This window comes from Pagrus major, chromosome 23, assembly GCF_040436345.1.
Source record: "Pagrus major chromosome 23, Pma_NU_1.0".
Taxonomy (NCBI): Eukaryota; Metazoa; Chordata; class Actinopteri; order Spariformes; family Sparidae; genus Pagrus; species Pagrus major.
The window spans coordinates 15430886-15454366 of record NC_133237.1 but is presented as its reverse complement, the minus strand read 5'-3'; the positions used below and the strand labels follow the sequence as shown (position 1 = coordinate 15454366).

General features: G+C 41.6%; 1 protein-coding gene across 2 annotated transcripts; it reads right to left on the bottom strand.

The window, feature by feature from the left end:
* Nucleotides 1-12677: 12677 nt before the first annotated feature.
* Nucleotides 12678-22051, bottom strand: LOC141019768 (centriolar coiled-coil protein of 110 kDa-like). Of its 2 annotated transcripts, none has more exons than XM_073494770.1 (14): nt 21975-22051; nt 21033-21243; nt 19196-19324; nt 16876-18094; nt 16559-16680; nt 16229-16397; nt 15849-15958; nt 15622-15738; nt 15433-15534; nt 15236-15352; nt 14847-14920; nt 14686-14751; nt 14474-14533; nt 12678-13706 (listed from the first exon to the last, which is right to left on the bottom strand). In XM_073494770.1, exons 2-14 carry the CDS (start codon nt 21195-21197, stop codon nt 13631-13633), a joined length of 2526 nt encoding a protein of 841 aa, XP_073350871.1. In that variant the 5' UTR covers nt 21198-21243; nt 21975-22051; the 3' UTR covers nt 12678-13630. The 2 variants fall into 2 exon arrangements, with proteins under 2 accessions (XP_073350871.1, XP_073350872.1); XM_073494771.1 differs by having other exon boundaries at nt 12678-13703.
* Between the last annotated feature and the right edge of the window lie 1430 nt (nt 22052-23481).

Here is a 23481-nt window from a genome sequence, read left to right as displayed (position 1 = left end):
GAGAATAATAGTCCATTAGCAACACATAGTCCTTGCCATACAGAGTAAAGAGATCTATTCCCACTTTACTCCAGGGTGTCAACTTTTCCTTTTCTTCTACCCACATAGGCTCCTTGTGCTGTTTATTTCTGTATGTTAGACAGATTTCACATGTTCTGACCATGTCTTCGATTGCACTGTTCATCTTGGGCCAGTATAGTACTGCTTTTGCTCGTCTTTTACACTTTTCCATCCCCAAATGCCCCTCATGAATATTTTGTAACATCTCCTTTCTTAGCACTTCTGGGACCACCACTCTAGAGCCCTTGAATAACACCCCATCTATCACCGACAGCTCGTCTGTGAAATGGCCATATGGTGCAGGTACTGAATTTACTGGCCAACCACATTTTATGCCTCTTATAGTTTTTTGTAGGACCTCATCATTAGTGGTGGCTTGGGCCATTTTTTTCCACATTTCATCTGACACTGGACATCTCTTTTTGACTAGATTTACATGCACCGTTTCTCTCTGTTCATACATGGCATCTGGTTCAGTACTGTCATATGCCCGGGACAGGGTATCTGCCACAAGTAGTTCTTTGCCTGGGCTGAACTCCAGCTTTAGGTTATATTTCTGCATGTTTAGAAATAGTCTTTGGATCCTGAGAGGTTTGTCTGCTAACCCCTTTTTGCGATGGTGACTAGGGGTTTATGATCAGTCTCTGCCCACACTGTTTTACCATATATAAAAACATGGAACTTCTCACACGCGTATGACAGAGCTAATGTCTCCTTTTCTATCTGGGCATAGTTACATTCTGCCGCTGAAAGAGCTCTGGAGGTGTATGCAACTGGTCTCCATCGGTTGCCATATTCTTGTAGCAAAACTGCCCCTATGCCCGATTCAGAAGCATCTGGTGAGATCTTAGTTCTACGTTTTTCATCATAAAACCTGAGGACAGGAGCTTCTGTGATTAGCAATTTGAGTTCATCAAACTCCTTTTGGTGATTACTGTTCCAACACCATTCAGTGGTTTTACATAGCAAACTCCTCATCTGAGCAGCGTGTGCTGTTAGATTAGGTACAAATTTACCCACATAATTTATCATGCCTAGAAAGCGTTGTAGCCCCTCTTTGTCAGTAGGTGGCGGCATGTTTTTGATGGCTGTCACTCTACTCTGACTTATCTGGACACCCTCTGCTGTCAACACCTCACCTAAGTAGGTGATTTTAGTTTTTCTGAACTCACATTTTTTTGCATTTAGTTTCAACCCATGTGACCGGGCAGCTTCTAAAGCTTGTGCTAGCCTGGCATCATGCTCTTCCATAGTATATCCAGTAATCAAGATGTCATCGATGTAAACCTTTGTGCCTGGCACTCTTTCAAAAATCTGTTGTATGGTTCTGTGAAAGACTTCTGGTGCGGATGTTAAGCCAAAAGGCAGTCTCTCAAAAGAGTAACGCCCAAAAGGAGTGTTGAAAGTGCAAATTCTAGAGCTCTCCTTGTCTAGACACACTTGCCAAAACCCAGAGGAGGCATCTAACTTGGAGAAATATTTGGCACCTGCTAAGTCTCCAAAAATCTCTCCCCTGGTAGGAAGTTGAAAGTGTTCTCTTTTCACATATCTGTTTAGCTCTTTTGGGTCTATACATAGCCTCAGTTTATCTTGTGTCTCTACTATGACTAATGAGTGGACCCACTCTGTGGGCTCTACAACTCTTTCTATGATATCTAGCTCTTCAAGTCGCTGAAGCTCGGCCTTGAGTTTTTCTCTTAGAGCTAGTGGTACTTTGCGAGGTGCATGGATTGTCGGTTTGTAGTTGTCCTCTAGCTGTATCTTATGTACCATCCCAAGTTTTCCTATCCCCTGAAATACATCAGTGTATTCATCCTCTATATTATGCACGATCCCATCTTTGTTAACTTTATGCACTCCCCTCACCAGTCCCAATAGAATGCTTGCTTTTAAACCTAGGAGGGATGCTTTCTTGCCCTTGACAATGATACATTCTAGTTCGTGTGTTTTGTGACCATCTCTCAACATCATTTTACATTTTCCTATATTAGGTATGATATCCCCATTATAAGCCCTCAGTCTCACTTTAGCCTCTGTATTAATCTGAGGTTTTACCTGTAGATTTGGCAGTTCAGTCTCGGCTATGAGGTTTGCCTGGGCTCCAGTGTCCACTTTGAATTTGATGTCTGCCCCATTCACGTTGTATGTTTCAGTCCACTCCTCCTCATCTGATGTTCTGTCAATTGATCCCACGAAGAGGTCCTCTGTGTCCTCATCGTCCAACTCCACGTCTGAACCTCGGACCAGATTCACCTTCTTCTCTCTTTTTCTCGGCCTCCGTTGCCTGCATACATGGGCGAAGTGGTTCCTCATCCCGCAGAGCCGACATTCCTTTCCAAATGCCGGACATTGTCGGGGCCGATGTTCTCCTCCGCAGTTGCCACATGCGCGTAGTTGTTGCTCCCTGCCGACATCTCCCCTCGTTGCTCGTTTAGCTTGCAAGTTGGTCTGGCTGGTCGTAACTGTTTCAACTTTGCACTCCGCCTCCCTCATCGTCGTGACGCCATCCATAGATTTCAGACGCTGTTGTGTGACTTCTCTGGCCTGGCATATTTGTATGGCCCTTTCCAGCGACAAATCAACTTCTCCCAGTAGCTTCTCTCCTTTATCTCTAACGCCCATCACAATTCTGTCTCTGACTAGAGACCCTGCCAGCTCTCCAAAGTTGCATGACTGGCACTTCAGTTTCAAGTCAATAATAAATTCTTCAACTGACTCAGACTCTGTTTGATTTCTGTTGTTAAACACATACCTCTCGTATGTTTCGTTACGTCTTGGCGTGCAGAACAGTTCAAATTTGTGTGGTTGTGTGGAGCCACAACATTGCCCAACAGGTATGACAGAAATGAAAAATAACCACCAGTATGCATTTGTGGATAATGAGATGTGAAAAATGTCTCAAAACTCCATGCATAACTGTAACCTGTGCAAACCAGGCAATCATTTACACACACTTAACAATCTGTAAAAAATAAATAAATAAATAAATAAAAAATAAAAACTTTTGTAATCATTTCAGTAATCATTACCAAGGATCACACCACAAGTAAGTAATCATTACGAAGGATCACACCACAAGCTATCCATCACTTTTAGAGACTCAAAAGTGATGTTGTGAAACACCCTGTGTTTATAAGCGTTATACGTGACTCACCTCGTATGCCCTATGGGTTATTTCCACCTCAGGAGAAATGTTTTGCATTCTATTTGCATGAGTTTGCCTGTTTTGTGAGTGTGCAACAGTGATAATACTACTGTAGATACAATGCACCAGCAAGTTACAAAGTATGAGTACACATTATATGAACGAGTTAAACACACAAATGGCCTTAGAAAGAAAATGTTGAGAGTGCTCAAGAATTTCAAACAAAATGTGATGAGGTGCTCTTTGGTAGGGAGTACTGAAGTTCAAATCAGCACTTTAGTGTTGCAATCACATTTTCCTCATACATATATATATGTATATATATATGTATTGCAACTTGTTCTTTCAGTAAAGCAATCTGTGTTTAAAAAGAGAAAATATCCTCTGCACTGTTCTTACCGGTTTATCCATGCCTTTGTCTTATTCTTATGGTCTTTCCGATGTAGCAGACCCATTGAACCATGTGATCTCTGTCACTGCAGGGAGGGGACAGTCATTATAAGAGTCAGAAGTATCCCGAGCATCAGAGGAGCAGATTTACAGTAGTTCAAAAGTGGGAATGTAAGTACATCTTCATTATCAAATACTATATTGGTTTATGTCAGAGGGACTGGTTATTATTATATAGCTGTGTTTTAGTCTCTGTGGTGTTATTATTAAAAAGAGAAGCCCTGCTGTTTGTTGACATACTGCAGGTGTGGTTCTCGTGGGTAAACAGCAGTAAAGGCAGTTGGAGTGATCAGTCCTGTATATGAATGGCATCTTCAAATAAACTGACGGGACAATTTGATAACTAACTCACAACCCTTTCAACCTGTTAATCACACTTAAAACAACAAACATGTAATATTCTACATTCTACATCACTGCTTCCAAAAAATGACTTAAAGATATAATATGTAGGAATTCTGCATTAAAATGTCTAAAAACAACTCAACCTTTGTTATATATTTTGTTTAGTTGTGTACTAACATTATCCCAAATGTCTCCAACAATGTTCAAACCCATGTCTTATTGAAGGTGATGGTACTTTTCATGTGGTTGCCTGTCGCTACCTCCTGGATAGGGAAATCTGTGCCTGATTCACATAGATAAGCCTAATAGATTTTCATCAGCAGTGGTGGTTGTTTAATGGTGTATATATCAAAAGTGAAGCCAGTTTGACAGCAGGACCATTGTGGTCCACCTGTGTGACATTAAACCTGATACATCTTTCCACAAAATACACCCCAGAGTTAGACAGCAGGACCATTCATGTTACTCATGCAGTGTTTACCTTACCCTTCTTTCCCCTCTTCTCTCTGTAATGTTTTCCATGCAGTAAAGCACATTTCCCTGCCAGTTCCAGTAGAGAGTCAACATTAAAGTAATGTTAGATAAATGCCCGAAAACGGAGGTGATCTCTGCAGATCGCTGCTGCAGTCAGGTTGATAAACAGGAGTGAAGATAAATTTACTTTTTAATCTCAAAAGTTTAAATTTAATCTCTGAGCTCTCTTCCTGTTGTTTCAATACCAGTTCTACTCCTAAGGTATTGAAATTTGATAAATTTGAATTTGATACTCGAGAGTATCTTGGCAATTCGGTCGGTGCAATCAAAGTATCAAAGTTCAATACCCAGCCCCCATCTGAGGTCGGACAGCTGAAAATGAAAGTGGAAGAAATAAGTGATTGTGATTGTTAAATAATACATGTCATATTAACCATTTTCAATTGCTGACCATCTTTACAGTGAATTGACATGGAGACATCTGATTTTGTCCGGGACAAATTAACTGAATGGGGCTTCAGAGAGTTCAAGCAGAGATTTGAAGGTACTGTATTACCATTCTGCTTTGGTTAGCACAAGTAGGTCTGCAATTAATGACACTGAAATTACAGCACAATGGTGAACTTTGTGTTTTATATGTAGATATCTGACATGAATATGTGACAGCTTTATGCTCCATTTTCAGCTAATTCAAGGTGTAAGTTCATAGGTGGAGATACAGCCAACATAAGTCATTCAGCCACTGATCTCTGCACCTGTATGCATTGACATCTAAACGTGTATGTTCAGGATGTAACAGTGACCTGTGACTCATCACAGTGTGTGTTTCTTCTTTATGAAAACAGGACCCTATGTGTTGTCATCACAATTAAGTTTTTTTCCCCATTCCACTTCAGATGAAGGCATTGACAAGGAGACGTTTCTAAGTCTTGGAGATTCGGGCAGAATCAATGTCCTGATTCCTAAAATTGGACCAAGAGTCAAATTCAGAAAGAGACTCAAAGAATACCTACAGGTAATGTGCTCTTCAAATACACTGTCATTTAAAAAGGTCACAGGAGCTTGTACTTCTATCTAGATCTTGGATAAAGTTACCTAGAAATGCACACAATGAGCATCCTTGTATCCGCTCTGCAAACTTGTCTTATCTGTTTGCATTTGCCATAGATAATTCAAGCAAACTTGACAAAATATATCATTACATTCCTGGCCATAAAGAAACAGCCATTTTGGTTTAATGCGTTCATGTTTCAAAACCACTTTAGTGGAAGAACGTGGAATCAAATTTAAAAAGCTATCGCTCAGATGTTTTGTATTTTACAAAGATGTTATACACACTCTAATAATAATCGATTAATAAAATATTGATAATAGGCTGGAATTTGTTTAAGCATCTGCTTCCTACTTCTACAGTGGAATTCAATGGAGACATGTGATTTTGTCCATGATAAATTAACTGAATGGAATCTCAGTGAGCTGATTCAGAGATTTGAAGGTAAAACATATCTCACAGAAAAACTACGCTTTAAATGAATACCACACTAATACAATATCCTTGATAGAGCGAGTTTCATTTTAATACTTTTTTCTTTTAGATCAAGGCATTGACAAGGAAACTTTCCTAAGTCTTGAGGAGTCAGGCAACTTGAATGACTTGATTCCAAGAACTGGACCAAGAGTTAAATTCAGAAAGAGACTGAGAGAATACTTACAGGTAATGTGCTTCTGTATTTTATAAAACACTTTACATTTGTAATTAGGAGGACTCAGCAGTCATATTTTAAGTTGCAGGTGCATGACCTTCCAGATCAATACTGTGCATGTGCACCTCTCAACATGAGAAATAAAAATAAATGAGATGTCTCACTCCTTAGCTAGGCTGTGATGTGTCTAATTCAGAAGTTTATTAAGACTTTTTTTTTTAGTTTAACTTCCAGATGTCGTCAGATGAAGAATATGATCTGCTGCTTTCTAGTGTTCCCTGTTTTCCGACACATTCATCATGTCAAACGCATATACCATAAAAGAAAAAAAAAATAAAGAAAGGCAAACTCCTCTACTGGCGAAAGAAAATGAGCCAATTATCTATTTTAAGCGGGTGTACCCGTGTTTAATAAACCTGCATATACACACTAATTTTGAACACATGTATTTAAGCATGTGTCTCCACTATAGGCCCAGACAGGAATGCATGCTGATACTCCTGATATGATGGACACCGACACTGGCACATATTCAAACCAAGAGGACGACCCCGAAATGGTTAGTTCTGTGAGCACACACACAAACTAAACACGTTTGAATTACAGCATGCTCTTTTTCGTGTCCATAGGTTAAATAAGAGGTGCTGCCAGGTGAATTTTGTTACCTTCAGATAGAGCCAGACCAGCTGCTTCTCTGTTTTCCTCAGTTTGTGCTAGGCTAACTGGATCATATTTACTGTACTTGTGTGGATTAAAAACACTGAGAAAGCTAAGCATTTAAATGCAAATTAAAATAATTGAAATTTTGTTTTTTTAAAAAGATAACAACAGAGAGTAAATAAAGGATAGTCAAAGAAGTCAGTGCAAGATGGTCCATGATGAGCCTTAGAAGTTAAATCAAAGGCAGTGCAGAACATAAACATTTTAAACAGACTAGCAACTAAAATCTTGCCTTAATCACAAATGATGTTTGTTTAGAAAGTGACTTTCTCTACAGGAAAGTGAATACTTCCCAAAATGTCAAACTTTTCCATTAACCTGAAGGATTAGACTTGATGTTAGAAGTCCAGTCAGATGTTATGGCATTATCTTTGCACATCACCATTTTCTGCTCTTAAGGCTTTATACTTTACTCACCTTTATACTACATTCTGCTGTCTGAATACTTGTACTCTGCACAATTATAATAAAGTTGAATCTAAACTAATCCAATACTGCAGGCTGCAGTATGTTTTAATAAGGTGTTCTTTTATGCAGGATCCAACTATTTTTTCATGGCACTTTCAGTCCACTTCAACATCTGATACAGACCGTGACAATGAGCTGGTAAGAACTTATACTGTATGGCCCCATTCATTACATGAGCTGGTCAGTGATTTCAATCCCCACTGGAGCACAAATAAATATAATAATATATAATATAATAAATATACCAAGTGTGAGTGCCAAGAGAGTCTGGGCTTGTTAGGTAGAGCAGATTGCTGGCAGACTGCCCCGCCTCTGGTCCGCACCCAGCATGAGCCCAGAGACAGCTGCAACAGCCAAAGTGGTAGGTGTGTTCACCTGGGAAACTACAGCTCAAATGCTGGTTGTTTGTTTTATAGACCAACTGTAAGAAAAATACACGCACAGCCCATTAACCCCAGATAACCACAGAAAATACAGTTAAAAATAGCACGCTAGCTTCTAACTTGTCTCTTTTGTGGCGTGATTAAACCACTGACTTGTGGTTGGTGCACTGACCACCATCCTGGTTGTCCGGCAGACTAGAGGGCACCCAGATGTGCGTGGACATGGGAGGACAGCTGAGAACAGGAGCACGGTCCCATTTATCTCCCACTCTTGCTGTCCAGCAGACTGCCAGGGCCATGAAAATCTCTGTCACACAGACTTATTAGGTTTTTGCAAAGGGAGGAAGGCGCCTGGCAGTTAACCCTCAGTAATTTTCTCGCCTTGTCCCGTTGAAAAACCTATTGGATGTAATTAGCAGTAGTAGTACCAGTACCACAAAGCTGTCGAGGCTTTCGTCCTTTGAAATTGATAGACGCAAGCCAATCAGAGGTAGAGTAGGGTGGGTCTTAGAAAAAGTCAGGTAGGCTTCATAATAATGGCGACCTGCTCCCCATGCAAATATGACATGCTCATTCTAAGCTTACAAAAAAACGATTCTTGGTTTCAGGTGATTACACACTAATGAAAACATAATTACTGTCTAAATATTATATTTCATTTCTGCCAGAAGAGCCTTTGAAATCCTCCACATTGGACCTTTAAACACACACATTTCTTCAAATCCTTGTGTTATGCTTATGAAAATATTTGTCTTCACAGAGTGAGGAGCCAGTGTCCAACAGTAACTTGAGTACAGGCCTACTTGGTGTGATACTCTTCACTCTGCGTCACCGCCTAACTGCGGCTTTCGGTGAATTAATGGCTCTACTGAATTTTCTCAGCCCTAACCTGGTTATTTCATTGAAGCATCTCTCTGATAAGATTCCTGCCTTGTCTGCTGAGTTTTACTGTGATAACTGTCAAAACTACATGGGAAAAAATCCTGATGATGCTCGTTGTAGCTGTGGCACAATGTTCAACAAAAAAAGCAGTTCTGAAAGGGGACGCTTCTTTTTGTCTGTATCATTGAAAGACCTTCTGAAAGACGTCCTTAAGAATCATGGCACTGAGTTGTTGCCCAAAACAGTCAATCATGGGAATGACATTAAAGATGTGATGGATGGGGAAATGTACCAGAATCTGCTTAGACAAGGAAAACTGGCTGCAGATGATCTTACACTGATGTGGAATTGTGATGAAGTACCAATTTATGAACCAACCAGATGGTCAATTTGGCCCCTTCAGTTTACCATTAATGAACTTCCTTACACACAAAGAATGGAAAATGTCATAGTTGCAGGACTTTGGTTTGGCCCAGAAAAACCTACGATGAACACTTTTCTGAAGCCGTTCATTGATGAATGTCGCGATTTAGCCCAAAATCCCTTTCAGTGGACAGATGGCAATGGCGCAGTTCACTCCTCAAAAGTCTTCTCCTTGGTTTGCTCCTCCGACGCCGTGGCGAGGCCGCTCCTTCGGAATTGCAAAAAATTCAATGGTGAATATGGATGTGACTGGTGTTTACACCCTGGCATCGTGGTGGAGAAACACAAGGGATGCATGAGGTCCTTCCCATATGATGAAAACAAACAAGCAGCAAGGTCAAACGAAATGTTTAAGGATGATGCAAAAGAGGCTGAAAACACTGGCAGTTCAAAACGTGGAGTAAAAGGGTTGTCCTTGCTTTCCATACTTCCCTTGTTTGACATTGTTTTCGGATTTGTACCCGATTACCTGCACTCAGTTCTCATGGGTGTGTCCAAGCAACTTATGTCTCTGTGGTTGAACCCAGTTAACTCTACTAAACCTTGGTATGTAGGTCACGACAACATTTTACAAATGGACTCCCGTCTTCTCTGTCTAAAGCCACCAACAGAAATAACCAGATCTCCGCGGTCACTGAACTGTTGGGAGAACTGGAAAGCATGGGAGTGGCGAGCATTCCTCCTATTTTATGCTATTAGTGTCCTGCCAGGTATCCTGTATCCTACATATCTGGAACATTATTTTGTCTTGTCATTTAGTATTCACATTCTGCTACAAGAGTCCGTATCCCAACATGACCTTCAGCTGGCCCATGCCTCCTTGGTGCACTTTGTAGAAACCATGAAAAAACTGTATGGTGAAGAAAATGTGTCTTTCAACTGCCATCAGTTAACCCACTTAACTGAAAGTGTACAGAACTGGGGGCCTCTCTGGACAACATCAACATTTAGTTTTGAGAGAAACAATGGAAATCTAAGGACTCTGCTTAATGGCCTTAAGGATAACCCTCGGCAAATTTACCAGAGGTTTCTTGTTTGGCAGCACTTACCCAGACACCTTAGTTCTTCAGTTTTTCACCGACAATCAGACTTTGGTGAGTTGTTAGCCAAGCTTAGACCAATAAAAGATGACACTGGCTCTACCAAACCTCTTGGAAAATCCCGCCATGTGGACCTCACAGGATCCACCAAATGTGTGATACAAGAGCTCTTGAATCGACCAGTTCTTGAAAAAAAAGTAGAAGCTTATGACAGCTTCTCTAAGGGTCACACTGTTTATCACTCTACACACTATAAAGGCCAAACAGACTGCGTCATTAAACTCAAGAATGGCTGCTGTGGAGAAATACAGTTGATGTTACTTTATAAAGAGAACTGCGTTTGCACATCCAACTGTCTGTGCAAGGCTGTTCCAGTCATTGTGGTCCACCTGTATCACATCAAACCTGATACATTGTTCCACAAAGTACACCCCACCCATCCATCAAAGGCAATCTTTGAAAAAGTTGAAAAGACAGATCAACCAAAAGCTTTCTTCTTAGAAGATATCAGGTGTAAATGTATGAATGTGGATGGTTGGCTTGTGCCTCTGCCAAACACATATGAGAGATATTAGAGTCACTGCAGGTCTAAAGCACTAAAGCAGTAGCAGGGCTGAAAAATCTTTGCCTTTTTGACATCGCATTGGTTGTCCATGATCTGTAACTACATACAGTAGGTGTTACTTGCCTTATTATTAACTTTTAGTGCACATTATTAACTTTTAGGTATCATCAACAATCCATCGTGGTTCCCTGTTCTTTTATCAGCGTTCAAATATCAAGTTTTTTATTTCTTTTCTGCTGTCAGCCAGTGAAGTGCTCCGACAAATCAGGAAGGTCAGAAAAAAAGGACTACTGGCCCCTGGTCATTGTTTTTGATGTGTTAATGGCAACAGAGGTGAAGTATCAAGTTGACTGGAATATTTCATCAATTATTGACATATCAGTTACAACCTACTTCAAATATTAAAAGGTGCTATTTTGCCATTAAATGGCCATGTCATGGTAATGGGCCACATAACAATCAAGAGCACTTGCAAAAAGTCACTTGTAACCATAGAAAAAAATTACAGCTTTCCATTTTATGGGCATTTTGAGGACTTATTATTTTTCTGTGCTGCAGCACTGGACAGTATGAGACAACTGATGAAATAATGAACCTGAAACTGAGCATAATATGTCTCCTTGAATTCTCCCAGACACAGGTTTTTTGTTATCACGTGCTATGAGGGCATCTGGCATGACCTTTAGCATGTTAGCATGTTTTTTCTTTCAATGACTGTATGTAAATAGTGTATAAGTGAGTATTGTGTAATTTTTTTTCTGATACTAGTCTAATCAGGAATAGGTTAAATAAACATACATTATACTGTATATGTAGCCGTGAAAGATATTTAGTTACTTTGGTCAAACACAACCTTACATTTCTTTCTCTGAGGTGACTTCTGACTTATTAGGTTCAGAGGGTAATATATCTTGATTGTATCTCCAATTGAAACCACATGACATTTATCATTCTAAATGACTTTGTGAGATGTTTGTGTGCGTGTGCATAATGTTATGTAAATGTTATGTAAATATACTAGTATGTAAAATGGTTTGCCTGTATCATGTTAAAAGTCACTACTGCTGTACTGAAAGAACTACTGATAAACCTGTTTACTTTTATTTGGTGAAGCTCCAAATGTGCCTAATGTGCTGATGAGGTCTTCTCCATATGATCTTAAGATGTGTGCCAATCTTTTGGATTTCTAAATCCACTGAGAATATTGTAGCACAGAAAGAGTTGAGCCAGTAAAAACTGCCTACTGTGAGTACTGATCTTGTTGCAAAATGTATCCTGTTGGACATATTACAATAAGGGAATTTAAGCAGTGAGGGTAGAGGGACAGCTATGGTGTCAGCCAAACATTTGAACGGGTTGCCGTAGTAGTGGAAAACAAATATCACTAAGTAACGTTTAACTCTTACAAAGGCTACTTCTAACTACCTTCTAACACTTTCTGACGTATTCCTGGTTACGGCAAACCAGGCGTTGTCCCGTCGCAGACTGTTGTGCTACAACGTCAGGAAAGATTGAGACAGAATGGCGCAATGTGGAGCTTTTTTTCTCGGACGAAGGAGCCGTCCCTTCAACAGTAACTGCTTAAAGTCCCTATTGTCATTAAAGTGTCACTGCTTGAAATGTTTTGGGGTTTTTTTTGAAAATTTGCTTCTTTATATGTGCAGCAGCCAGGGGGTTTAAGATGTTTACAATGGGTTTCATTCATGATCCAGTTTCTCAGCAAAAAAAGTATAAAAGTATTTATAGTATTTTCTGAAATAAAGAAATAAAAACTGTTTTTGGAATTCCCTTTTGAAACTACATAATCAGAAATGTGTTGAGCAACATGAATTTAAAGTCCCAAAGCTAAGATTAAATGATGCGACAGCACTGCACATGAGATTTTTAACTGTTTTACTGTGTTTACCTGTGTGACTTGTTGAGTCAAGCCAGTTTCACGCTAAATATCTCTCCAGTTGATCATGAATCAGAGTCCAGGAAATTCAAATAATTTGTGAATTTATTCTGCTCATAAAAAAACAAGAACATTTGGCATTTTAAATTAAAAAACAAACATTGTTTTAAAAGAGAACATAGCAATGTCAGCAAACATCAACACACTGAATAACACTGAGGCAGAAGTATGAATGTGGAACCAAGTGCCAATTCACATAAATAGCTTGTCTTCTAGCAGAGTGTCTGTTGTGCATCACCTGTTATGTGAAGTTAATGTAACAGCGTGCCAGTGTAGTGTTGTAGTGTTGTCTGTAAACTTACACATTTACATTTTTTTTTCCATTTGACATTGACTTAAGCCAAATGTTGAATCACACTGAAATGTCTTAGAGTACTGTAAACTCAGCACCGTTTAATAAAGAAATAAAGCACAAACAGGTCCTTAAAGCCCTTGGACGAAAAACTTAAACTTACTGAATTACACTTAAATACTCTATTTTTTTTTATGGCAGCTACATTATGTGACAGTCAGCATGAAGCAGATGTTTGTAAATTCACTCACAGCTGTAAGCACTAGATGTTTATGACCATAAATGGTAAATATGTGCATGCTAAAATACTACAGATAGCAAAGGCATAGTTCTTAGGCACAGATAAAAATTCTGACTTTTTTCCCTAAACTCTGACCTTCTTTTAGCTTTCATTTAAGTACAGATACTCTTTCAAAATCATTTAAAATGTACCTACCTCCTCAGTTAAAAACTCCACATCAAGCTACATGTGATCTTTGTGTATAACAATCAGTTGTTGCTACTAAAAACTATTTAAGCAAGCTGCAACAGTTAAAAATGATGGCATTGTGACAGTTTGTATTAATGAGCTAAAGGGTGACAGTGAATACAATCCTTTGAATTTGACAAGGTAGATTAAACACAATCTTATTATTTAGCAGCGGTGACTGGAGTCTCAGTGGTGCAAGGCTTGTATTCAAAGACTAAAAATTCAAGTTCACATGTCAGGGGATGTCAGGTCACCTGTTAACCCAGCGAGTGCTGCTTCTTCAGGCTGTCTGAACGCCTCACTCTCTCCTCTGGGGTTCTTCTGTACCAGCTCCTGAGAGGAAACAGCCACTGTCACACTGTGATGACTTTACAGACATCGATTAAAGCTGAAATCCATACATTTATGTACACTGACTATTTGAACTGATATTAAAAACAATCAACAGTTTTTCCAAAGAATGTCTCACCAAATGAAATACATAGGGCAGTTTATGTGTTTTATGATAGCAGGATAAAATACTTTGTGATTATATGACAAGGGGCCAAAGGTTAAGCATTGTGAAACAAGTACACCTTATCTATTCCAGTGGATTTTTATTGTCATTTCTCTATTAAACCCTGGTTGGTGGGGCCTTGATCTTGCTTTATCATGTTTTTTTTATTGTCAGTATTTGTAAAATGCGCATCAAGGCGGATTCCTTGTCCTCTATTGAAAAATCAAGTCATCAAACAGTTAAAATAAAATAACTAGGACCTGAACCTGTCAGAGTTATCAAAAAGGGACCAAAATGTTAGACACACTGAGATAGGCTGGTTGACAAACAACAAAGAAGGCAGGCGACAAAAATACTTGCAACAAAAAGGCAACAAGGAGAATCCAGGAAAACTAAAGATAACAACAAAAACAGTGGACAAACCATCGAGAAAAATAATAATCAGGAATCAGGAATACAGGGAATACACTCAGGAGACACAGAAAAAGAGCAGGAAAAAGACAAGGACAGGAAGTGGAAAGCAACACATGAAACAGGAGGATATAATCTTAAAAATAAAACAGGAAATGACAAAATCAGAAAAACCCACAGAACCTAAACTCACCCCTGGCGGTTCAGCTGGCCTGGGGCAGGAGAATTTTGGCCTTGGCTTGGCTTCAGGACTCTGGGAAAAAAAGAGTGTATGTAGAGTGTGATTTTCTGGGGGCTATAAAAACAAGTAAAATACAGTATAAAGAAAAAATATATAAAATATATATAAAACCACACAATACAAAGCACAAGAGGAGAACAAATTCTCTCTGATGTGTTTGGTACCTGTTGGTAGTGGGGCTCTTTGGCTTCTGCTGCATCTTCCTAGCCTGTGCTGGAGATTCGCCAACCCTGAACAAATAATACACAGCTTAATGCTGGATCTCATCATCGAAAACATTAAGATCTTAAACCAGCAAGGCTGTGCTCCTCTTTTTCCATTGTACCTCTTTTTCCGGTCCAGCGACCTTTGTGTGGCAGCAGAGAGAACCACCCTCTCCTTGGGGCACTTGGCTTTCTCCTTTAGGCGTGACACAGCCAATAAAGAACAGTTAATGATAGAAGTACTGACATTGAGAGCATATGACAAAGTATGTGATAAGGCTGCCATAAAATAGAGTTGTAAAGTTAAGTCATTTTGTCATTTTGTAAGTGTGGTAATCAGGTTGCTATATGAGTACAGATTGTTGGTTAGGACTATTTTTGCCACCAGTTTTCAAGTTCACATTGAGAAAAAAGAGTGAAAACATGTCTCAACCTTTCTCCCAGATTTTCCTTCAAAAGAGGAGCATCACATCAGCTTCTTGTTATTAATTATGTATAATACATATAATACCATGTCTCGTAGCTTCCTCTCTGCCCGGAGCTCCCTGTCCTGCTGCAGCAATGCTAATCGATCCCCCAGAGGCATTTCAAAGAAGATGTCATGGATGTCATACAGGGCTGCACGTAACTGAGGGACAACAGAAGCAAACATAAACACAAGGAAAGACAGGCCTCTGCTGTCTATAGACAGTAACTGCACATTCATACCTGGGCTCTAACTCTCTCCTGCAGGGAGCGGTCTTGTGCTGAGTAGGTGCCCCTCCTCTGTGGAGCTTCAGTCTGGAAGGATCGGATGAACTCCTGTGTATCCTAAACACACATATACACGCATATTTCTCAACACGCAACTCTTTTATACACATTTGTTGTGTGTTTTTTGTGAGAGTGTAATCTCACCACAATGGTCTGGCACAGATGTTTGACCTTCTCTGTTTTGAGCAGCCTGCGTGTGAGGAATCCGCGAATGATGGCGCCAATTCGACAGAACGCTCTCTGCTGATCTGCTGTCAGAACCTGGAATGAAGTTAGGAATATGGAGAGGGATTTGAGAAATGAAGGCCTGTCTTTTTATAAGCACACACTTAGTCACACACACACCCTCTTGTTTACTTGTGCATACTCACCAGACTCAGCCTCGCTCGAGGTTTGCTAACCACCCATGAGGGCCCCCACAGATAGACAGGAGGCTGGATGGAGGGAGAGGACACACTGGAACTCACAGGACTGGGAAAACCTGGAGAAAGAAGCAAGCATATGCTTTTTGCCCTTTTTTGTTTTGAGCAGTCTGCATGTGAGGAATCCACGAGTGATGGCACCAGTTTATCATTTCTCATTCCCAGCTTGTCAAGTACTGCCATCCTAAAGTCAGCTAATCGCACACATTCCTACATAGACAACAGACAGGAAACTCCAGTATCAATTTTTAGGTTTTCAGAAAAGGCAAAGATTGAAACTCTCCATACACGGTCCAACACAGTAATAAGTGAGCACGGTGAAGCACTACCTTTACTGTGTCCAGGTGATCGCTCAGATGGTGTGTGTGCAGGGCTTAGTCCCGGGCAGGAGGGGCTCACAACAGGACAGCTGTCACTCACAGTCCACCCACAAGCATCCCCACTCAAAGGCCGCACACAGCCCTGCTCCTTCAGTCTTCTCTCTGTCTCCTCCAGCTCCTAAACACATGGAGTACACACACACACACACACACACACACACACACACACACTCCAGTACTTTGCCTTTGACAAAAGAGAATAAATGAACACTGATGCATTTTAACTTAAAACCAAAATAAATAATTTTTGGTAAATATTATGTGATTCCATGTCCTGACCAGACGGAGGCGATGTTGCTCTTTCTCCTGCTCGGCTAAGAGCAGCGACATCTGCAAGGCATGCTCCTCCTCCAGACGCCTTTGCATGTCCTCCAGAGCCTGCGCTCGCCTCTGGGTCTCCTCTGTTGATGTACACAGATAAATACACATGAAATCATTTCGCAAACAGTTCCTTTTCCTTCACTTTCCCTGCCTCTCTGTCATACAATATTTGACCTATTGCTGCATTGGGAGAAGCCGTGATCTTAGTGGATATGACACAGTTTAAGTCTGTAGATTTCAGTGTGCAATACAGGGAGTGCTGAAGGGAGACTCACGTGTCTCGCTGGTCTGTGCCTCAGCTGCATTTCTAAAGACAGTTGGTGTGATTCTTCCATTGTTTGTCCCCTGAATGTCCTCAGGCTCCATCCTGAGTGTGACCTGAGCCAAGTCGGGAGTAACGCGAGGCCTCAGCAGGGATGGCGAGGGATTGTCAACCTCATACGACTGGTTTAAGGAGGGTGCAGGGGTGCGCCGACTTGAAGCCATCCATGTAACTCCTGCCATGAAGCGAGGAACCCTTTCCTGGCTGCGGTCTATGTGCTCAACTCCAGATTGGTGGCTGTGCAGCTGGCTGTCCAGGGTGTGGCAGCGGCGGCGAAATCCTGCGGCCACATGGTCATGGTGTCCCTTCGGGCTAAGCCCTGAGGCACTAACGGGGCTACAGGTTTCCTGCACTGGACTGGCACTACAGTGGCTTGATCTACGGCTGCCACTCCTGCTAACACAGGCCCCAGCTTCACTACCCACTGAGCCCCAGTGATCGGAGGACTTTGTGGCCCCTGAGAGAGCGTCTCCCCAGTCTGCCATGCAAGCACCTTCCCCTGACCGTCCTGGACTTCGAGGGATAAGGTCTGCTGGGCCGATGGGAAATGAAATATGAATGTTCCCTGTAGAAACTGGGCGTGGTTTGCGTCTCTGTGGACGGGGACTAATGCTGGACTGTGGACTGGGGAGACGAGCATACCGGTCAGGTAGACTGGGTGAAAGGCAGCCAGACTGTTGGGGACTGGGGTCATACAGAGTTTGATGCTGGATTTGGGTCTGAGGTGGGCCTACTGGGCTATGGTGCAGACTGAATCCAAACTCAACGCCTGTGTCCCTCACGGGACTGCAGCTCTTGTTTTCCTTGTCAGAGGCAGTCTCAGGCGGGGGAGTCCTGGTGACTGTGTGGACAACTTTTGACCCCTGCTGACTCTGCTCTCTCTTCACATACTCCCTAGATCTCTTAAGAAGGCTGTCCAAACTAATGTCTTCCTCCTCCTCCTCTTCCTCCTCACTCTTCTCTTCCCTCTCCACTGTCACTTCCTCCACTGCCTTGTAGCCATTGAGCATGGGCGTCTCAGAGCATGGAGTGGCAGGCTGATCGTTTGTCTGAAGCCCAAATCCAGGGTCGATGGGAAGTCCAGGAGAGTCTGTGACCAGGGTGTAGCCACTGACTGTCGCAGATTTAGAAACTGGCAGCTTTTCAACCTCTTCACTTGGTGCTTTATGTGCCTGTGCAGAGATAAGAAATAATGATTAGTGATCATCACATAACTGCTAAAATCAAAAGCTACAATAAAGATTACCAGCTGATGATCTTATGGACTGTACTTCTCAAATACTGCATGGTTTAAAGCAGTGAATTCATCACTGACATACAAACAATTAAGAGGAAATCGAGAATTACCACTTTGCGTTTGTAAGCACCTGTCAAGTTTCAGTTTACATCCATGTCTGTCCAGACACATATAATATATATAGTGAAGACTCTGAAGGAAATTACTAAAAGTTACTCTGTGTCGTTCTTAGCAAAATAAGGAGTACAGAGCTTCGTCACATGGTGCAACATTTCAGCTTAAGCTCATAACAGCAAAACCACAAAAGGCTTTATACCACTTTTTCACATACGCAGTAGAACTCCCCATGACCTGTAAACACACTTTAAAAATGCTGAACACTTACATTTGCACAACTATCATCACCTGATCCTCTTTTATTTATCCAGATCCCTGAATAAACACCTCAATAAAAATATATATACTTCTTCCTGCCTGTTGTGGGTCAAACACATCACAGACGATAACTGGCCAATCACTTTTATTCACTGACCAGAAATCTCATAACTAGAGCTGATTTGCAAGATTACAATATTGCTTTGGGTGATGTTTGACAAAAAAGGGCAATCGTCAGGTAAAAATAGGCCAGTCTGCCAGAGACATTCAGACAACCTGTATTTAAGTCTGGAAGCGTCACAAGAGATTCTGGGACAGACTGTAATTCAGTTTTTGTGCTTTATCGTGGGACTGACACACAGACCTATTTCACACCTGTGCATATTTGAGAATTAAAATGAAGTGTGTTGATGAAGTTACAAATAAAGTGGTCTAATGTTTTCTTTACTGAACGGAGAGTAATAAAATCCATGTTGTATATGAGTATAAGCATTTCGATGTGACATATTACTACTTTTTCTGATTTTGCTATTTAATTTCACTATTCAGTGTACACTGTCAGCCTACACAATATCTACACATTAATTCCAAAAAACATCTTGTATTGCTTTGTATTCCACACCCAGGCCTATGATCAAGACCATAGTGTGCTACTACTGACCTGAACTTGGCCCAGTATGTCCTGAACCCGGGCCAAAAGCTTGTTCCTCTGCCGGTTCTGACAGTTAGTCTCCAGCTGGACTGCCCTCCGTCTGTAGTCGCACATCTCGCTGCGCTGCTCTGCACTCAGCTGGAAAAGGAAAAATTTTTAGAGACTAAATAAATGGATGAGATGTTTGTTTACATGCCTTGATGGCAATCCATTAAGCAAATCTTAATAAAACATCTATTAGGGGGCAATGATCAATTCAACAACAGACAAACTCATTATAAAAGATTATACTTCTTCTATGGGTTTTATGCATAACCACTGGTGGACTCAGGGGGGTTCGGGGGGGACATCACCCCCCTGGTGCCACCATGTTAAAAAAAAAGCTGCGAAAGTGCCCTCTTGGATGCCCCAGGCTTAAACATGATAAAGCGCCCTCTAAGGTGCCCTTCCAGCTGAGAAAACATGATAAAGTGCCCTCTCGGGTGCCCTTCCAGTGGACAAAACATTGGTGAAGTGCCCTCTCTTCACCATATGTCATGACTTTCTGTGCACTGGCGCCCCACCACCTACAGCTTTTTAGCCCCTGCCCCTCAAATATCCTGAGTTCACCACTGCAGATAACTCTAGGCGATTAGTAAAAGAGTCATGTGCCATGAAAAGCTAAACATGCACAGAAAGAATATATTTATTCCAACCACAGCGAAACAATCAGATGAAGTCTTTACATGGTTATCAGGCGTTTACATTGAATGGATCATCAGAGGTTTACACTATCCTTCTCAAGTCAAGTCTCTTCCAATTGAAGTGGTTACATGAGACATTTCTATGCTGTGTGGGCTGTTATTCTTATTATGAGTGGAATACTGTACTGTACTTCTTGGCCTACACTTATAGTTAATACAGTGTTCTGCTTGAACAGACTCGAGCAACAACAACAAGGTTCCAACAAAATGTATTCTAAGATGGTTGTGTTGTCATTACTGACAACACAACCATTCTTCTGTCATTATACATTTGTGCCTCCTTTGCTTGAGTGGAAAAGAAATCCTTGACGATCCTCAGCCTCACACTGGCCTCTTCATCATGTGGCTATTCCTGACAACTCGTTTTGTCAGCAATCACTAGCAGATGGATTCTCCTGCCTGACATCAAACAGCCTTGGTGTTCTTCGTCATCAATTATCTGCTCTCTCTTCTCCCTCAACTGCTGATCTAATTTGGACAAGTCAGCCCTTGTGATGTGTTTCAGATATATTATGTAGGTCACATACTGTTTTGTTTTGTTTATATTTGGCGGACCCTGCCACCTTTCTAGCTTCAAACAGTGTTCTGGGGACCTTATTTTCCTCTGAGGACAGCTTGTTTATTCAGTTATGAAAAAAATAATAATTCTGAGTTTGAATTATTAACTCATTAATATTGTAAATTATAAAATTCGGTGTGAATTTCTTCTCCAAAACTACATAGTGCCCCTTTAATTAAATGAAACCATGTGATTTTTTGTGCATATCTGTGTTTGATGCCTGAAATATGTCGCAAGACACCCTTCTTATTGTTGCTGTAACTGAATAGTGTCAGCAGTGCTTTCTGTTACTACGCAGCATAGAGATACAAACACAGCCACGGCAGGAAAATGACACATATACAGACTCTCTAGGGGAACCAACCAAACATTTCGTCATGAAAAAAACAAACTTGCTATGGATATCTTGCCATCTGTGCAAACCTCTTAAAAAACATCCATTAGCTGTGGCTTCTGTCTACTTTTGATGAAGAAACTATCAAAACTTTAACAGGCTCAGCGACATCTTGTGTTATCCCCTCATGTCTGTTTATTTCTTCCTTACCAGAGGCGAAAGCACAGCTCTTCCATGGAAGCAGATGACAGAGCCAGCCTTCAGGGACCACAGCGGCTCGCAAGCCATCTTCCTGACTCCCCCCGTCTCCTGCAGTATGGCCAAACTCCGCAGACAGAACTCCTCATAGCTCTCCATCTCTGGACACCCACACATCCACGCTCCGAATGGGAGGCACACACCATGTAGCCTCGTCAGCCAGCTGTTAAATGAAATGGAGAGAGTGGAATTAGATGGATGTCCACAGGCAATGTGACATGTGAGCTTTAGACTGCACTGGGTGTGGATCACTAGAGGAAACCATAAGTGGGATGAGCAGGACAAATCCACCACAACAAAAGAGGGTCTGTCTGCCCTCAGTGGCTTTTTATCACACTCATCACATTCCTACCATTCCTCTCTATCAGACCTTGTCGACTGACTTCCATTTCCGTGTCTCGTGGATATGTGTATGGAATCGTGTGTCTAATCAATACAGTGTCTATTCCTGTATTGTCTGTCAGCAGATGGATGGCACAGACCCTTCAGCACAGACAGGTAGTGTAACACAAGCGTTAGCCTTAAGCGTCCAGCTGCTGTCTGGACGGAACTGGAACATAAATGCAATGAAAGCTGCTCTGTAATCACACCGGATCACTATCCCTCGTTCGGATTTTTAATTCAGCGTGGGGTCCTCACGATGCTGCCAGTTACCTAGTGGTCTTCAGTCGCTTAATTAGCAGCTGCCTCGCACTGATTCATTACAGTGACAGCACAGCAGAGGTAGGAATGGCTTCTTTTGTATCTACGGCAGGCTTGACAGTGGCAGTTTCAAGAAATGCTCGATTTTACGACATCTTTTGAAGCCATAAAGAGGTTTGGTACAGATGTGCCTTGGCAGAATGACAGTTTAAACCTCACACCGGGTCCCTTTAGTCGGTACACCTCTCTTACCTTCACAGTGGAGAAAAAGTGATATGTCCTTTGCTTCCTCCCGACGACGAGTGTTAAACGCGCACAAATGTCGCGGGGAGACGCCGACGTGCAGCTACAAAACGCGCCTATTATGTTTCTCCTCTCAATCTCCGGCTGCCCATCATCACCACCATCCGTGTCCCTCTCTTCCGGGCTTCAACAGCGCCTCCTAGCAACAACGTTCAGCACACGGGCCACGTTCCAATACGCTCCGCGCGACCTGTGTCCACGTTGCCTTCTCGGGGGGAATTCCATTATTCAACAATTCCACCGATGTATGATGAAGAAGATGGTTCTAGAATGTTCTTATAGAACGTTCTGTTGAATGGTGCGACGTTCCATGGCGGGAAAGTGGTAGGAGAGACACCAGAGGAAAGTGAAGGGTGAAACTGTGAGAGAAATGGAACGGGATCTTTGTCGAACAATTATAATACTCGCAATCTACAAGTCATCTCACTTGTTACAGACTCAAAATAATATCAAGTCGTCATAGGATTCATTATAGAGCTTTGGGGGATAATAAGCTGCTGGGCCACTATTAAAGGGGCGATATGTAAGAATTTTAGTTGACAACATTAAAATTGACTGAAATGATCAACAGAATGTGAGCACATAGCAGTTTTGGCGTTGTGATCGCTATGTTTTGTGTTACAGATCGAGACATCTACTGAAGTTAGCGTGCTAACCAGCTAGCCATCACCCATCCCGGTCTAGAGCTCCTGTGCTAGCGGTGTAAACAGTGACACTCCCCTGGTCCCAGAGCACCCGATCCAAATCACTGCCTACATGGCTAATTGAGCTAACTAGCTAATGGCAGCTACAAATGGGTGGCTGTAGCTCAGGAGGTAAAGCAGGTCGTCCAGTAATCGGAATGTCGCTGGTTTGATTCCCTGGCTCCCTTGCCTGCATTTTGAAGTATCTTTGAGCAAGATACTAAACTAACTGAATGTGAGCAAATGGCAGTTTTGATGTTATGATTTCTATGTATTGTGTTACAGAGATATCAACTGAAGTTAGCATGCTAACCAACTAGCCCTCACCCATCCTGGTTCAAAGCTCACATGTTAGCAGTGTAAAAACGGACAGTCCCCTGGTCCCAGAGCTCCCAGTCTGAATCACTGCCTTCATGGCTAATTGAGCTAACTAGCTAATGGCTGCTACAAATGGGTGGCTGTAGCTCAGGAGGTGGAGCGGGTTGTCCAGTTATTTGACAGTCGCTGGTTTGATTCTCCAACTAGATATATACTGAAGATATACATTTACGTCACTGTAGACTCTTACTATACATTCAGTATTGTCTCTAAAATAGGTTATAGTGGGTCTGTAGCCCTCTGTATTATTTTACATCGCTGAAAGGAAAAGACGTGAGGATAGAGGGGCCCCCATCCCACCAGACATAATGTAAAACCCAGGAAAATGTCTTTCAATGATGTCTTTATCACATGGAAACTCAAACACACAGTATCATGACAACAAGCCATCACAC